We start from the raw sequence: 18,329 nt of genomic DNA on the forward strand, positions 1-18,329 counted from the left end.
GGTGAGACGTGTATTTTCCACATTTTCCAACGTTGTAGTAATATCATAATGATACCCATTCATTGGCGAGGGCGAGAATATGATGGAAACCCTCTGGAGAATACCCTTGTGTCAGAGATCCGGTGGAGCCCCCCGCCCCACTAGAAAACTTAGCCAAAAATCGTCTGGACACTACGATTAGATAGAAATTTTCATCCACACTGAAGGAAAAAGCTCCACCGGGGTGGCACAGAGACAGTGGTGTATGTGCGTGAGAGAATGAAAACAACGCCCATAAAGAAAAGAAAGACCAACGAAGTTACAGTCTATATTCTATTAATTTGATTGCAATGATCAATGGCCTCATTTTTATTTTTGGCCACTTTTTTTAATGTTGTATTTATTTCGTAACGTATATTATTTTATAAATTGTTAACTTTAATAAAAAAGATGGTTCATATTTTCTTCTTCACGACTCTCGAGCAACACGCTCTCCCTGAACAGCTCATAATGGTAACAATCGGTAACATTGGTGGCGGCACACTAAATAAAGAATGAAAATTGAAGTTATGACTGTGGAAGATCCGTGGTACGGTAGATTTTGTTAAGCTTGAAACTAGAAAAAGTGATTGTCGCTCAAAAGTCTGTGGATAAACTGCCGAAGTTACGGTAACAAGTAACACACACTAATTGATGGGAAGCACAAAAATCGATCTAGATTTCAACATAGATCTAGATGAGATAGTTGTTTCATACATACAACAATGTAACTTACGCTGTCTCTTGAGTTTAGTGAAAGCAGCCCGTAATGATTGTGATATTGACAAATCGTCTCCGCTTCATTTGATCCATTTCTCCTGAATAAAAAGAAAAGTAAAAACTTTATTTGAGCTTGAACTTTCAACAAAGTATTGAAATAATCGGATCAGTCGTTTTTGTTAGCAGTGAAGCTAAGTCTAATGTTTGGGAAGAAAATATGGATATGATTCTGATGCAGGGGTGTATTTTTAGGAGTGTTAGGTATCACTGAATAGTATTCTATATCGACCTAACGCAAATACGAAAATCGCATTTTAACGATCCTCAAGGCCGTTCGCATCATAAAGAAAGCCGGTAAGGGCGGGTTCCGTGTGCAAATTTTTTGAGTAGCGAAATCGCGTGACCTAGACGCGGGCGTTTAGAAATACTCAAATTTACCAAAAATATTTTGCTTGATTAAAAAAGATTGAATGGGTGGAATCTTTTTTCAATGGACACAATTCTTTATTAACGAATGAAGAATCTCGTAAAGAAAAAAATGAAAGCCCCGTTCATCTTCATTTTCCCCCGTTTTCACTTTAAAGTTGAAATTGACGTATTTGCCTGACGCGTTCTAGCTCATTTGCACAGGGTCGGGAAAACCCGGTGCAAATGCACACCCCGTGCAAAATGCAAGGATTTGTCTGACTGTCGAAGATAATCGAATAATTTGCAATAATCAAAGTCATTGAAGGGTTATCGAGCGTCATCGAAGCGCTATCGAAGTCATCGAAGGGTTTTCGAACGTCATCGAAGGGTTATCGAAGTCATCGAAGGGTTATCGAAGTCATCGAAGTCATCGAAGGGTTATCGAACGTCATCGAAGGGTCATTGAAAAGTAATCGAACGGGTAATCGAATACTCACCCAATTTACGAAATTTCAGTGATCGAATGCATTCGATTTTTGTAATCGAATGCGTTCGATTACCTGTCATCGAAAGCAGTAATCGATAAATAATCATTCGATTACTTCGATTATCTTCGATTACTTCCGTAATCGAAGCGTTCGATTAGTACCGTCTGGACTAGTGCTAGTGCTAGTGGAAGCTGCATAATAAGGTGGTTTAGTTTTTTTAGTGGATGGTGGTCTTGTCTTCGCTAATTTTCTTTTTCTGTGTGACTCAAAATCTGTCAAAGTACATTCTTCTTTTCTTGTGGGCACCCCACATTGTTTGCAGAAGACATACGATGGTAAAACAATACTCCTGCAAGAGTGGCAATACTCTATGTCCTGCAGCGTCCTGTCAGCCATTTTTGTTTGTTTTGATTTATCAAGCGATTTCGCTTTCGATTTGAAGAAGTAGGTTTCGGATTTGAAAAAGTAGGTTTCGGATTCGAAAAGAGGTTTCGGATTTGAAAAAGTAGGTTTCGGATTCGAAAAGAGGTTTCGTATTCGAAAAGAGGTTTCGGATTTGAAAAATTAGGTTTCGGATTCGAAAAGAGGTTTCGGGTTTTTGAAAAAGATTTTGGGTTTTTAAAAAAGATTTTGGGTTTTTAAAAAAGATTTTGGGTTTTTAAAAAAGATTTTGGGTTTTTGAAAAAGATTTTGGGTTTTCGAAAAAGATTTTGGGTTTTTGAAAAAGATTTTGGGTTTTCGAAAAAGATTTTGGGTTTTTGAAAAAGATTTTGGGTTTTTGAAAAAGATTTTGGTTGTCCCTTCTCGGCTTCCGTACAAAACCCTACATCCCCTAATATCGTTTAATCGTTATTTTCAGATCATTTCTTTCGTTATTATCAAGAATAAATTCTTCGAATTATATTCCTTTTCCTTTTACAGCTGGTGAGAATGAAAACGATTTTAAAAATCTAGCGAATGATATTTTCAAAGAAGCAGAAGCCCTGAAATGTCGGAGCATTTCTATAGCAGCAACAGAATTCAAATCTGTCAGCAGAAAGAGGGTCGCTGAAATTTATCTGGAAACTTTAAAGAAAAAGAATATGGGACACTTGAAACTTGTACGTTTCAGTGGCAAGAAAAGCCAGCTCGGTGCCGTTTTTCGAGATCTCGATAAAATACCTATTGAAATCAATTTTATTGAAAGGACAGAAAAGGAGGACCATAGACCAAACAGAAGATAGTTAAGATTATTATGTAAAAAACGTTTATATCATATTTTAGTAAAAAGAAAATTACCTCAGTTGGCCAACCCAATTGCCCATATGATGATAACTAATTTTCAGTTTTTTCGGAAATGTCAACTTTCGTGACGTTGCCGTAAACTAGTTTTAGGGAAAAAGAGGTATGAAGTCAACAAGAGCAGCCAACGGCTAGAAAACACAAAATAACTGTTCAGAAGCGTTCCCAGGGCTGGAAAAAACCATCTGTTATTTTGACTTTTGGTTCCTGGAAAAGTACATCTGTTATATGAGAAAATTTTAGCTCCTGGAAAAAATATCTGTTCGATGAGGAAATTCGGGCTCCTGGATAAATGCATGTGTTTTATACAAATTGATCCTGGAAAAAAGTAATTTTGTTCTGTTTTTGTTTGCCAAAATGTTCTTACTGGAAAAATATATGTGTTCTTTTTCATGATTACTCCTGGATTTTGCTAACACAACAGAGTTCTGCTGGAAAATTTGATGTGTTCTTTTTTCAAACGCTCCTGGATTTTCTGAACAGATATTTTAATGAATTTGGTGCTTGTCCTTTTGATAAAATTCACATCCTCCTAGATTTTCATGTCTGTTCGCTAAGCAAATTGTTCCTGGATTTTCTCCCTAAAATCTCTCTCCTGGAAAAATAGTACAGACATTTGAGAAATATCCGTCGTTGGCTGCTCTTGAAGTCAATTTCTTTTGGAAAATGTCACAAAAGTGTTTATCTAATGTCCACTTTATTTTTGGAGTCCATTGAATTCGATCCAAGTTCTCCATTACACCTAAAATGCAATTTTTTATTTTTTCGGAAATGTCAACTTTGATGACGTTGCCGTAAACTAGTTTTAGGAAAAAAGAGGTATGAAGTAAATTTTTTTTGGAAAATGTCAGAAAAGGGTGTATCTAATGTCCACTCTAATTTTGGAGTCCATTAAATTCGATCCAAGTTGTCCATTACACCTAAAATGCAATTTTCAATTTTTTCGGAAATGTCAACTTTGATGACGTTGCCGTAAACTTGTTTTAGGGAAAAAGAGGTATGAAGTCAATTTTTTTTGGAAAATGTCAGAAAAGGGTTTATCTAATGTCCACTCTATTTATGGAGTCCATTGAATTCGATCCAAGTTGTCCATTACACCTAAAATGCAATTTTCAATTTTTTCGGAAATGTCAACTTTGATGACGTTGCCGTAAACTAGTTTTAGGAAAAAAGAGGTATGAAGTAAATTTTTTTTGGAAAATGTCAGAAAAGGGTGTATCTAATGTCCACTCTAATTTTGGAGTCCATTAAATTCGATCCAAGTTGTCTGTTTTGGCGAAGACGAAGTCTTTGAAATAAATGCGGTTGACACATATATTTTAAGCTAGAAAAGGAAAAACACAAACTAATTTAGAACTATATACAAACTCGAAAGCTTAAGCTAAGATAAATCTCGATAAATCTCGATAGATCAAAAATATACAAATGTACAATACAAAACTATACTTACAAATTTCGTCACATATATTCACGATTGAATGCCAAAACAAATGCACGATATGCAAAAATCCCAAAAATATCTCAAAGTTCGAACGAAACTCAAAACATTTCTGTGTTAATAAATTCGAGAACGATTTTCTCTGACACGTCTCATCTCAACAAGTTTCTCAAGTGAAGTGCAAAAAAAGGCGATGGAAAAAACCTATACAGTAAAAAAACTAATTAGAAATAGACAAAAGACGCACGATACAATACACATGACGATACGCACAACACATAACACTAAAATGCTAATTACCCAATGCAACATCATTAATTAGCCAAAACACTCCCCGGCAGAATTTGGGACCGTTCTTAATCGGCACCTTCCAATAAGTAACATTTAGCCGCCGGGCGTGTGTGGACGCCGTTTTTTGTTTTTAAAACTACTTTTCTCACGATACCATCGTTTCCTGGAAATGTTTTCATTATTCTTCCAATCGGCCATTTCTGTCTCTCGACCGTATTATCAATATAAACAACGACGTCATTTACACGTAACGTGCGGGTGTTTTCGAACCACTTGAGACGTTTCGTAAGTTGAGGTAGATAATTACTCAACCAAAGCTGCCAAAATTTCGAGGTTGCAGCCTGCACTTTTCGCCACTTTTTTCTAACTCTTAACTCATATTCCGGTACAATCTCTTCAGGAACGGATACCTGACCGGTTAAAAAATGACTTGGTGTGATGACGTCAATATCATCTGGGTCATCAGTTGTTGAGGTGAGTGGGCGACTGTTCATGAAAGATTCGACCTCCACAAGGAATGTTCTTAAGCATTCTTCGTCAAACAATTTCTCAGTAATAACCGTTTTCAAACACTTTTTGGCAATTTTAACCATGGATTCGTATATGCCTCCCATCCATGGAGAAGCAGGTGGTAATAATTTCCATTCGATCGACCAATTCGAGAGGGAATTCAAAAGCTTGTGATCATTCAAAACGTTGATCGCTCCAACGAAATTCGTACCATTATCGCTGATCATCTTCTTTGGTTTGCCTCTTCTAGCTATGAAACGTCGAAAAGCTAGGAGGAAGCAATCAGTGGTTAGATCGTGTACAAGCTCAAGGTGGACAGCCCTTGTCGTCAGGCATGTCATTAGAGATACCCATCGTTTGGCGGTTGCTGCGTTCGAACGTGTAGCGTAGCGATTGAGTTTGATGATCATCGGGCCAAAGTAGTCGACACCACAATACGTAAATGGATGTTCGTTCGTTGCCAGACGTTCTTTTGGAATATCGCTCATCATTGGGAATTTTGTCGTCGCTCGGATGATCTTACACGCACTGCAGTTTCTAATTATAGTTCTTACAAAGTTTTTTGCCTGATATCAACCAAAATTGATTTCGAAGGATTGCAAGTGTTGCTTCACGTCCACAGTGGAAGTTTGATTCGTGGAAATGCAGTGTAAGGATTCTCGCGATGGGATGTTTGCTGCAGATGACGATTTGATGTTTACGAGTGTAGTCGACTTTTGCATGCTTGATACGACCACCAACACGAAGGATGCCATCATCATCTACGAACGGTTTGAGTTGAAGAAGTTTTTTGCTCTTCATAGCAGTTGTTTCGTCTGTGAATGATTCTCTTTGTGCGATTTGGATGATGACCTTCTCAGCTTCTTCTAATTCGTTTGATGTAAGAATCTTCCAATTGATTGGTTGCGTCTTTGATTTTCGAAAATTGCGTTTGATCTTCAACAGCCATGCGACCTGACGTTTGAGCTTCGACCAAGATGAATAGTGATCCCACTTGATAATGTTGCTTCTTTCGTTCGTCTTGTCGTTGGTTGTGACTTCATTGGTTGTTGTCATCTTGTTTGTGATGATGTCATTCGACGTAGCTGAAACAGTAGAAGACAGAAGGGCCAGAACATCGTTGGCTCTAATGTCTCCTTTTTCATGAAGAATTGGAGGTCCATTAACCAGCGATGTCCAGCAGAGGTAAGTTTAAATGGTGATACGTACCTCGTGCAGTCATCTGCTGGATTGTCGTCTCCAGAGATGAACTGCCAATCTTTAAGGTCGCTGTTGGTTCTAACTTCATCCAATCTGTTCATCACGTACTTGGAGAAGGTTGTTGATTCGTTCTTGATGCATTTAAGAGTGCATTCAGAGTCTGCCCAGAATGTTGTTGATACGATCTCGAACTTGGTTTCTTTCAGAATGGTTGTTTTCATGCGACTTCCAATAACTGCACCTTGTAACTCCAATGCTGGCGTAGTAGTTGATTCCGTTTTGGTCTTTTTGAGTGGAGCAAGTCTTGATTTCGACATAACCAATGAACACTGAACTGACTCTGGAGTTACGAAACGTAAGTAGGCTACTGCACCATAAGCGTCATCAGAACCGTCAACGAATACATGTAATTCTGGTGCGTTATGAACTTCTGGCTGATAACCACACCATCTTGGCACTGTAACACCATCAAGCTGTTTGATCTTGGCTTTCCAGTCAAACCATCTCTTTTTCAAGTCGAGTGGTAATGGCTCATCCCAATCGAATTTACGTTTCCAAAGCTGTTGGATGATAAGCTTTGATTCTAGGACGACTGGTGTGAGAAATCCAAGTGGATCGAAGATGGTTCCAATTTGGGAGAGGATTCGTCTCTTTGTTGGCTCACAATCAATCAGGTTCACGGTGAAGATAAATGAGTCTTGATTCGGATCCCAGAGGAGACCAAGTGTTTTCTGTCGAGAACTTGCTTGCTGATGTCGATAATTTTAGGAGATATCTTTTCGGCTGGCAGATGTCTTATCAGTTCAATCTCGTTTGATGACCATTTCGTAAGGTTGAAACCACGTGTTGATAAAACACAGTTGAGTTGTGTGGCTTCTGAGATGAGTTGCTCAATGGTGTAGAACGAACCAAGGTAATCGTCAACGTAGAAATTACGGAGGATTTCATCACGGATGCTTTCGATGTCTGTCTCCTCAGCACACGACCTGAGAGCGAAATTTGCGATACAGGGTGAATCTTTCTTTCCGAACACGTGAAACAACAATATACAATCTTTAACCTCCCCACCAGGATCAAAGCGATAGAGGAATCTCAAGGTGTCACTGTCTTTCGGTGATACCTTGACTTGGTTGAACATTTTCTCAATATCTGCTGATGCTGCAAAGCGACCAGCTCGAAAACGATGCAGCACGGCCACTAAGCTGTTCAGCAGGTCTGGTCCAGCAAGAAGTTTGTCATTCAGAGATGTCCCTTTGAATTTTGCAGCAGCATCGAATACGACACGAACTTTTCCAGGTTTGTTGGGATGTGTCACTCCATGATGTGGTATGTAATTGGTAACGTCAGATCGAGATTTGACTTCAGAATCGGTTAGAATACGAGCATGACCAAGATCGATGAATTCTCGAATAGCAGTGTCGTACATACGAGCAAGTGTTGTGTCCTTGGCAAGCCTTTTTTCTAACGAGTTGAGTCTCTGCATTGCGTAATCTCTATTGAAAGGCATTGTTGGATGGTCTTCTCTCCAAAGTAGATCAACTTCCATACGATTGTCGATGATTTTGGATGTCTGTTCCAGCTTCTCGAGGGCTCGCTGGTCGATAGGTGCAAGATTGCTCTTGTGCCAGTCTGGTAGAGTACCGTAAGATTCCATCTGCCAAAAACGTTCGATTTTGTCGGAAATCTCGTCTTTCGATCTCTTCAAAAAATTGCTGGTGACGATTAGCGAAGTGAAAGCTTTTCCACCGAACAACATCCAGCCGAGCTTTGTCTTGACTGCCGATGGTTGATTTCTTGTACCAGTGACTGATTGTTCTTGCACGAGAAGATATGATAAGTCAGCGCCAATGAGGATTGTGACGTCTGAATCATGAGGTGTTGGAAATGTAATGTCTTTCAGGTGTTGAAATTCTGTTTTCACTTTATTGATGTCGTACCTATTTACTGGTACGTCAAGGTTCTCAATTACCCAAACGTTGTCGAGTTTCTCTTTGGTTTTGTTGTCGTGTGATTCAAGATTGAAGCAGACTCTCTTTGATTGCAGACTTGTCTCCTTTGATAATACGTTCGACATTCGAAGAGTTTCTTTCTTACCGGATAGGTGTAGAGCCTCGGCGGTATCAGCACGAATCAAGGTACTATCAGATCCAGAGTCGAGGACTGCATTGGTTTTGATGCTGTATTTACCATTTGATAATACGACAGGGACAATTTGAAGGAAGGTCTGGTTGGTAGTAGAACATTGCATACTTTTTGCTGATCCAGGAGTATCAGTGGTAGTGGCTGTATCTCTGTGAAGCAAAGTGTGATGTTTTTTACCACATCCGTCCTTGGTACATGTAAATTTGGATGGACACTCTTTAATGAGATGATTGTTAGAGAGACAGTTGAAACAAAGTCCTTTTTCTCTCACGATTTTCTGTCGATCGTCTGTAGATGCATTGAGGATCTTTGGACATTTTGATATTTTGTGGTCTTTGGAGCACAGCCAGCATTTGAATTGCCTACCGACGAAATTGTTTCGAAATTTTGGGTTTCTACTTTCTTTGTCTTTCGGTGACTTCGACGTTTTTTCATCACTGATGATCATGGCAATGGGATTGAACAACTCTTTGACGATACATTCGAGCCAGTTGACAAATACGTAGAGGTCAGTCAATTTGGGTTGATCGTTACCATATCTATTAAAGAATCGGAACTTGTGTTGTATTGGAATGATAGATACTGCTTTGGCGACGGTTTCTGGATTGTTGTAGCTACTGTTGCCAATGGATTCGAACCATGCCATTGCTGTCTTCAACTGTTGGTAGAAGTTTCTCAATCCTTCATGGTCGGTTATGGTGATTTGAGGTCTGTCAAACATTTCTTTCAGCTTGAGATGAGCGATGACGTAAGGGTTGCCATAATCACGTTTTAAGGCCTTCAGTGCTGTCGCGTAGAAGATAGAATTGGTTCCGATCGATTCAATAGAAGATCTTGCTGGTCCGTCCAGTACACTAAGTAGTCTTTCCATTCTAATAGTGTCATTAAAACTACTTTTCAAATGAATCCTGGACTTGAAATTCTGTATGAATTCTGGCCATTGCAACGAACTACCATCAAATCGTTTCAACTCAATAGGTGGCAGGTGTCTTGACTCGCACTCTACTTGGATCACCCTAGATGCCAACGTATTGTCTACTGGAATCTCAGTCTCTTTATATTCAATCAATTCATCAATAAATGCATCACAAGGCTCGACCTGTCTGTGACTTGCCTTTAACTGTGTCGATGGTTGTTGATGAGACAATGGCTGACTATTTGTAGCTTTGATGGATGGTTGTTCCAATGGCTGACTGTCTGGTTGCTTCTGATGACAACTTTTGGCAGTGGCTGTGTGATGAATATTGGTTTCAGGAGAGTGTTTCTTGGGTAAGAGTAAGTGGCGAAAGGATGAAACTGAAGATGCACGAGATGAAGCATAACGAGTGTGAAGTTCCTTTGATTGATTGTGGTTGATGGGAAAGTGGTGAGAATTGATTGACTTCCTATCCTCCTCTTCGTTCTCTATCTGGTCTCTCTCGAGTTTGGCGTTCGACTTGATTATTTGAAGATCGAGTTTAAATTTGTCTTCTAAAAACTGATGTTTTAGTTTGGCGATCTCACTGGCCTTCTTCATGGTAACATCTCTCAGCTTGTCTGACTTTGTTGACGAAGTCTTTCCTGATGAACTGACTGAACTTTGGCTGCTATGTTGTGATGATGCCAGAGGGATGTCTCGAAATAAGGTTTCATATTGAGAGAAAAGCTGAGATGGGCGTGGTTTCGTTTCAAGTTGTGAAGCAGTAGAAAAAGGTTTGGCAGATGTCTCTTGAGGCAGTAGAGGTGTTTCTAGGTGTGATGGAATCGGAGGTGTCTGGTGGAATTCAGGACTTGGATCAATTGTGTCGATGAAAGACGGGGCTGTTACGAAGCGACTCAAGGATGGTGGGGTTGAAAATGCGACTGGAAGTACAAATTGGGTGTCTGGTAGATCTGGTAATGATAACGTTTCTCGTTTGTTGGCCCAATTCCTTTGAGTAATATGTGTGGCCATTCCATCTAATCTATTTTCAACCCTTTCTTGATATTCTTCAAGTAACTTGCCATCAGTAGCCCCTGCCTCAATCAAGAGCTCCTCCTGGGCTGCAAACTTTCTAAATGTGTCACTCAACTGTCTTCCGGTCTTAAGGATTTCTTCACGTGTAGCCTGGACACTTATAAGATGATCTAATCGACTGAGATACTTGTTGATGAACGAGAGCTGTTGTTGACGGTTAAACGAGAGATCCATACTTGGACTACGACTAGGATTCGATAAATCACGTGTCTACGTAGGATTCGGTAAATTACGACTGAGGATTCGATAAATCACGACTAAGGATTCGGTAAATCACGACTAAGGATTCGATAAATCACGACTAAGGATTCGATAAATCACGGTAGGATACGATAAGCGAAATTTCTTAAAAGTTTGTTTTGGCGAAGACGAAGTCTTTGAAATAAATGCGGTTGACACATATATTTTAAGCTAGAAAAGGAAAAACACAAACTAATTTAGAACTATATACAAACTCGAAAGCTTAAGCTAAGATAAATCTCGATAAATCTCGATAGATCAAAAATATACAAATGTACAATACAAAACTATACTTACAAATTTCGTCACATATATTCACGATTGAATGCCAAAACAAATGCACGATATGCAAAAATCCCAAAAATATCTCAAAGTTCGAACGAAACTCAAAACATTTCTGTGTTAATAAATTCGAGAACGATTTTCTCTGACACGTCTCATCTCAACAAGTTTCTCAAGTGAAGTGCAAAAAAAGGCGATGGAAAAAACCTATACAGTAAAAAAACTAATTAGAAATAGACAAAAGACGCACGATACAATACACATGACGATACGCACAACACATAACACTAAAATGCTAATTACCCAATGCAACATCATTAATTAGCCAAAACATTGTCCATTACACCTAAAATGCAATTTTCAATTTTTTCGGAAATGTCAACTTTGATGACGTTGCCGTAAACTAGTTTTAGGAAAAAAGAGGTATGAAGTCAATTTTTTTTGGAAAATGTTAGAAAAGGGTTTATCTAATATCCACTTTATTTATAGAGTTCATTGAATTTCGATCCAAGTTGTCCATTACACCTAAAATGCAATTTTCAATTTTTTCGGAAATGTCAACTTTGATGACGTTGCCGTAAACTATTTTTAGGAAAAAAGAGGTATGAAGTCAATTTTTTTTTGAAAATGTCAGAAAAAGGTGTATCTATTGTCCACTTTAATTTTGGAGTCCATTAAATTCGGTCCAAGTTGTCCATTACACCTAAAATGCAATTTTCAATTTTTTCGGAAATGTCAACTTTGATGACGTTGCCGTAAACTAGTTTTAGGAAAAAAGAGGTATGAAGTCAATTTTTTTTTGAAAATGTCAGAAAAGGGTTTATCTAATGTCCACTTTATTTTTGGAGTCCATTGAATTCGGTCCAAGTTGTCCATTACACCTAAAATACAATTTTCAATTTTTTCGGAAATGTCAACTTTGATGACGTTGCCGTAAACTTGTTTTAGGGAAAAAGAGGTATGAAGTCAATTTTTTTGGAAAATGTCAGAAAAGGGTTTATCTAATGTCCACTCTATTTTTGGAGTCCATTGAATGAATTCGATCGAAGTTTTCCATTACACCTAAAATGCAATTTTCAATTTTTTCGGAAATGTCAACTTTGATGACGTTGCCGTAAACTAGTTTTAGGGAAAAAGAGGTATGAAGTCAATTTTTTTTGGAAAATTTTAGAAAAGGGTTTATATAATGTCCACTCTATTTTTGGAGTCCATTTAATTCGATCCAAGTTGTCCATTACACCTAAAATGCAATTTTCAATTTTTTCGGAAATGTCAACTTTGATGATGTTGCCGTAAACTAGTTTTAGGGAAAAAGAGATATGAAGTCAATTTTTTTTGGAAAATGTCAGAAAAGGGTTTATCTAATGTCCATTCTATTTTTGGAGTCCATTGAATTCGATCCAAGTTGTCCATTACACCTAAAATACAATTTTCATTTTTTTTGAAATGTCAACTTTGATGATGTTGCCGTAAACTAGTTTTAGGGAAAAATCGTTATTAAATTGTCACTGAAGGGTTTATCTAATCTCCACTCTAATTTTGGAGTCCATTTGATGCTGTCCAAATGAGATGTGATCAATTTTATTCAGACGCGTAAAAAAATTTTTGAATCGGTGGCTGGAATCTGAATCTGTATCTCCAATCTGAACTGTATATGCCGCTAACTTCATTTTCGTGCCTTCCATCACGCATAACGCGCGTACATTATTAACGCCTAAATGTCATCTCCAGTACATTTTAGATTATTCATTGAAAACAGATTACAATATAGTCATTTTTCATGTCTCGATTATTCAATTCCGAATAAAAGACATTCAGCGAAAAAAAAAGAGAAACACCTGGGTAATCTAGTTAAAAAAACCGAAAGTAAATGGTAGACAAAGTAATGAGCCAAGGCAAAACGAGATTAGCGTACCACTACTAGGTCACAGTGTAACACACTGAGGCGACCGCGGTCAAATCTTATGAAATTTATGAATTTGTACACCATTTACCGTTTAATATGAACAGTACATAGAAAAAATCCTTAAATCTTATAGAAAGTTTGGTTTGACTACAGTTAGTTTGAAACCAGACGTTTTTCCAAGTTTTTTTTTTTAATCAAAATATAATTTTTAATGATATACAAAGTACAGTTTTTTTATAAGAATTATATAAATCGAAGTGATTCGCGATCTGAAAATGTCACGAATTTGAGCCCTAAAAAATTCTTTTGTTTCTAAGACTTGAAAAAAAAAAAAAGTGAATTTAACTAAATTTGCCATAAAATTCATTTCAAAAATAAGATTTTTCCTGCAAATACCATTTGTAGATTAAGTTTTGCAGGGATTAAATTTCTTCAAACATAAAACCAAAATGGAAAACAAGAATTTGAAACTTTCTCAACAGAACCATATTTCAGACAAAATTTGAAGCTGAACAACATTCTTAAAAAATCCTTAAAGTTATCGATTTATCTTAAAAAGCTGAGTAGGCACAAAAAACTTATGCTGGCAAAGTAAATTAACAAAAAAATTGGCTACCAGCGTCATCCAGTCTATCAAAAAGCTCCAAGTGGCCTACAGGCTAGGGAAACCGTTCAGGCCTCCAAGCCAATTTTTTTGCCATTTAGTTAGTAAAATAGGACAAATTAGGACGAAAATAGACTAGAAATTAGGAAATTTAGTACAAATTTTAGGCTTTTGGACCAGTTTTCAATTTTCATTTTTCCCGTGACATGTGTGTTTTAAGTTCTGTCTATAGTCTATATGAAAACCAAAACAAAAGTTTGACGTTGCTTACTTTAGAGATACAAAAGGGCAGTTTCAAGCAACTAATGAATTTGGGAAGAAATTTAAGGAAAATTGCGAATAACGATGAAGATAGACTAAAAGGTAAATAACTTTTGATAAATCTTTGCAAGGGTATAATGGTGATAAATGTGTACATGTATGGAATATTGCTAAAATACGTAAACAATAAAACTTCTAAATGGCTAAAGCAAATCCATTTATTGTAAAAAAAAGGAATCATTTTGATACAAATGTTATATCATAAATGACCTGCTTATAAAAAACTAAACTAAATAAAAACTACAAACCTTTTCTAAAATTATTAACAAGTGGTAAAAATGATAAACCTTTTTTTGATAAAAATCTGTTTCTACGTCTCTTTTTTAAATAATCTTAACAAAATGGGAAAAATGATAATCTTTTTTTCATAAAAATCTGTTTCTACGTCTCTTTTTTAAATAATCTTAACAAAAAAATCTTTTTTGGTAAAAATCTGTTTTCTACGCCTCTTTTATTATTAACAAAATGGGAAAATAAAAAAGCTAATACTCTTTTTATAAAAACAATGAGGCTTAAAATGCCCAAAAAATAAGAACAAGTTGAAGGCTGGGATGTCTAATTTTTATCAAATAAGGGTCCAAACGAGGTAAGATGAGGTAAAAAATAAAAATAAGGCAAAAAGGACCCAAAATACCCCAAAGAATAAGAACCAAATAAGAACAGTTTGAGGCTCAAAGAGTCATAGGTCCCATAGAATCAATGTCAATGAAAACTTAGCTCTACCCATTTACTCAAACGAAGATTGAAATCTGACAACCCACCTACACTATAAGATAAAATGTACATTGATAAATCTTTAATGATGAAAATATGTCTTTACTACGTTTTTAATAGAAGCATAATAATCATGGTCTAAGGATTCTTTAAGAGATTAACCTCTCAAAAGTTTGTGCGAAAAAAGAAGTCTTAACTTTCTTCAGCTTTCACAATTTCCATAACTATTTTCTTTTTAACATCAACTTCATAACTGAAATCAGAATTAAGCAACTTGAGCTTGAGGTCGTTCATACCTTTCTGTGTCGATATTATTCAGAGTTTCTGACCGAACATATCGATAAGGATGTTGTTTGATAATTTCACTGTCATTTCCGGAGCATCAAATTCAACGAATACGACAACTTTAAATAGATTTCGATGCAATTTAAGGTAACTAATCTTGAAATCCTTACTGCATGAAGAACAGGAAGTCATACCTTGTGTGGATGGTGCTAACCTTTTTTGGCATGATTTACATGACCAATAGTTGTCCACTTTAACGCTAGCTATAACAGGCGTTGTTATTAGCTTGGTAGACAAGTCAACTTCGCTGAGAACCTGTTCTGGGAATTCAACGTCCAAATCTGCTGTCAGGTAACAAATTGAAGATGAGTAAGTGGTACCAAGACAAATCTCCTCGTTAATCACTTTTGAGGAAAGTGAAGTCAATTGAAGAGTGTGTTTTCTCTAACCAGATGAACAAAGTCTCCCCCAGGGACAACTGACAGTTTTCACGCCATCAGAGAAAAGGCAAGGGCGCATAAGACTTGTTTTGGTTTTGCCGAACTTATCATATTCTTTCATCTCAGTGGGACCTGAATATTTGATTTTTCCAACCGCTGAAAGAACCGTTCCATTCTCATCGATATCAGAAAGATGACACAGCATCAGCATCATTTAAACCAAAGCTGAGTTCATTGTCATCAATGTCCGAGATTGAAGAGTAGCTGTTAAAAAAATATACCTCTTTCCCTGGTACTAATTTGCCGGCACGGATGGCAGTTTTGTTATGAAAGGCGTCAAGAAATTTTTGCCTTATTGATTTGATGTCTTTATGGTTGCTGATTATTATTTTGCAAAAATCAGTTTTGCCAGTTTTGAGATGCACCGTGAAGAAATTTCTGGTACGAGCTTGATTTTGGCTGATCGTTGCAACTACGCCAACAAATCCAAGGATGTCTAAAGAAGAATAGTAACAATCATTTGCATACCCTGTGTTGAAAGAGAAGGCTTGACATAAGCACAAGAAATAACATTAACGCAAAACTTTTCATGACCAGGCAATGACTTTATACATAAACCATTTACTTAAACCAGTCCCACTGTATTTAATGGGTTTACTATTTAGTAAAAGCTGGTAAGAATTAAAAATGCATTTCTGAAATGTTTGAGAAAAAATTAAAGAAAAATGTTCTTGAATTTTACTTTTTCTTACCTCTGGCATTGGGTGGAATGGAAGGTGAAAATCTTGGGGACGGCAAGAGTGTGGAGGAGACCCAAACAAACGTGATGGTGTATTGACCATCCCTTCAACAGCCTGCTTTTTAGGAGTCACCGGTGTCTCATTGTTATTCAAACTTTCACTGGCGTTGGGAGAAGAACTTGAACTTTGGTGGTGTTTATTACTTTGAGTGCTAGCTATGCATCAAAGTCATCCATCTTAGCATCAGCAGCAGTTTGCTTCCTCTTTCTGTCACTTTTGCCACTGTATAAAGATACAGGATAATTTTTGTTATTAAAAGAAACTAAAATGATAAATAAACAAATTTTCAGGAAAATATCCACATTTCCCTTTACTTTTTTAAAAACAATGAAAGAATCACAAAAACTGAAATCTATATACAAACTATTTAGAGGAGACGGCTGGTAAATAAAAACTTTAATTTGATTACTTTGTCATACCAAGTTGACGTAATCTGCTTTCTTCATCCAAACGCTTTTTCAAACTTTTACTTTTTGCTAAGGATTTCAATCTTTCATATGGCATTGGCTCAATATAAATACTATCTAAAGTCTTTGCTCTTGAGAGAGCAACATACTGAATATCCTCAAAACAATGATAAACTTCTATGCTCTCTAAGAGGTCATCAATATAAAACCATTTATTCCTATTCGAATCAAACGAAGCAATTGTAAAGTGGGCCCCATGATTACGAACTGAAGACCTGAGACTATAAGAAATGTTTCTGATTTTGAGAGAGCTATGGATTTTCACCAAGTTCATGAGATTTTCAGCAAACTCAATAAACAAAACTGACGATGGAACAATGTCTAAATTACTTGCAGGTATTTTGGTTTGACAATTTTGACACACAATTTCTTGAACTAACAAATTCGATGAAAATAATAAGTCTGGCCATCATTGATCACTGCATCATTTATAGTTTCATTCCAAGAAAAATATTGCAAAAATGTTGAGACCGAGTCTACACAATGTTGGCCACAATTTATGCAAATTTGATTGAAGTTATAAGTGCTACAAAACATTATCCTCTCTAAGTCATTTCTAAAATCAAAGACAGATTCTTGAAAAATTTGTGAAAACTCGGCATGACAATCTCTTGCTCTGAAACTAGGACAGTGATCAATAATGTGGCTCCAAATTGGATGCGCGAACTTCATTAGACACTAGATACTTAAGTTCTGATTCTTTATAGATGCGATCTTTGTGAAGAGTTTTTAATTCTGTATATTTGTCACACACATCAAGAAGAGAGATCAAAAGGTGACTGTTAACGTAAGTTCTGTCTAAGAGACCAAATATACTATGGTAAAAAAGATCAATGAACGAATCAATCGCACAACTGTATGTCCCTGGGGTAGAACGTACCGAATTAGGAAGATGTACTCACGAATTACAACATTTGTAAATCTGGGAATACTTTGCTTTTTCAGGTGGTTTTCAATTGAACTGTTCACATTAGATGATTGAGTGGCCATACTCTCTTTAGCTTTCATGCTAAGTTTTCGAGCTTTCATAGTCTCTTTAGCTTTCATGCTACGTTTTCGAGCTTTCATATTAGCTTTCATGCTAGTTTTGAGTTTTCATACTCTTTTTCAGCTTTCATGCTAGGTTTTGTGTTCCATACTCTTAACTTTAGTGAATACCCAAAATATTTGAGCTAAAGTTTTGATTTTGTATTCACTGCAATCCAAATTAATAAACACATGAAAAGCTACATGTATTCCCAAATTTAAGCTGTATTTCTAAAGTTATACAAATATAATTAAAAAATAATTACTTTTAAGTGCTAATTGGTTCCCTAGTCTTGTCTTTAATTCTTGATCTTCTTTTGAAAAGGAACAAATTCACATGGGGACACTGTTTTCATGCTGTTGTAACAGTCGCGTCGAAAAACTATGGAGTATATTGTACTTTTTCCTTTAAAAACTGTTTTATCTCCGTAATACTTTGCACATACAGAAATCTAAGGAAGATAATTACTTTTTCCGAGCGAGTGTTATTCAGAGACTTCAAAGATAGAGAAACGAGATTGTTGATTTCGTCAGCTTTCCGTGACTTTAGAGAACGGATTACCGCGCGCAAATATGCGAGATTTTTCACCATACAAAACGTCTCTGAATACACCGCTCCGCGGTCGATGAAAGAAACCGCCTCCGGCGGTCGAAAACACACCCCGCCCGATTGATATAATGATGAAAAGAATAGAACCTAGCTGCGATTCTCTTATATTAATTCCCCTAAGGGCTTCTTTTTACCGTGACGC

The 18,329-nt window shown here is 36.8% G+C and overlaps 3 protein-coding genes across 3 annotated transcripts; all 3 read right to left on the bottom strand.

The window, feature by feature from the left end:
* Nucleotides 1-4,709: 4,709 nt before the first annotated feature.
* On the bottom strand, nucleotides 4,710-5,642 carry LOC136815830 (uncharacterized). The gene has a single exon (XM_067072278.1). It carries the CDS (start codon nucleotides 5,640-5,642, stop codon nucleotides 4,710-4,712), a length of 933 nt encoding a protein of 310 aa, XP_066928379.1.
* A 49-nt stretch (nucleotides 5,643-5,691) lies between these two features.
* Nucleotides 5,692-6,210, bottom strand: LOC136815831 (uncharacterized). The gene has a single exon (XM_067072279.1). The coding sequence runs from the start codon at nucleotides 6,208-6,210 to the stop codon at nucleotides 5,692-5,694; it is 519 nt and encodes a 172-aa protein (XP_066928380.1).
* A 16-nt stretch (nucleotides 6,211-6,226) lies between these two features.
* LOC136815832 (uncharacterized) lies at nucleotides 6,227-10,666 on the bottom strand. Its single transcript, XM_067072280.1, has 3 exons — nucleotides 7,076-10,666; nucleotides 6,364-6,914; nucleotides 6,227-6,239 (listed from the first exon to the last, which is right to left on the bottom strand). Exons 1-3 carry the CDS (start codon nucleotides 10,664-10,666, stop codon nucleotides 6,227-6,229), a joined length of 4,155 nt encoding a protein of 1,384 aa, XP_066928381.1.
* Nucleotides 10,667-18,329: the final 7,663 nt, after the last annotated feature.

Source organism: Clytia hemisphaerica, unplaced genomic scaffold (genome assembly GCF_902728285.1).
Source record: "Clytia hemisphaerica strain Z4C2 unplaced genomic scaffold, Clytia hemisphaerica genome assembly, whole genome shotgun sequence".
Taxonomy (NCBI): domain Eukaryota; kingdom Metazoa; phylum Cnidaria; class Hydrozoa; order Leptothecata; family Clytiidae; genus Clytia; species Clytia hemisphaerica.

What these genes read in the sequence shown, in the direction of transcription:
- LOC136815830 (XM_067072278.1), bottom strand. Translation starts at nt 5,642, where the DNA reads ATGAGCGATATTCCAAAAGAACGTCTGGCAACGAACGAACATCCATTT.
- LOC136815831 (XM_067072279.1), bottom strand. Translation starts at nt 6,210, where the DNA reads ATGACAACAACCAATGAAGTCACAACCAACGACAAGACGAACGAAAGA.
- LOC136815832 (XM_067072280.1), bottom strand. Translation starts at nt 10,666, where the DNA reads ATGGATCTCTCGTTTAACCGTCAACAACAGCTCTCGTTCATCAACAAG. An exon ending in TTCTCGACAGAAAACACTTG is followed by an intron (nt 6,915 to 7,075) that starts GTCTCCTCTGGG and finishes ATCATCCAACAG; the next exon opens with CTTTGGAAACGTAAATTCGA.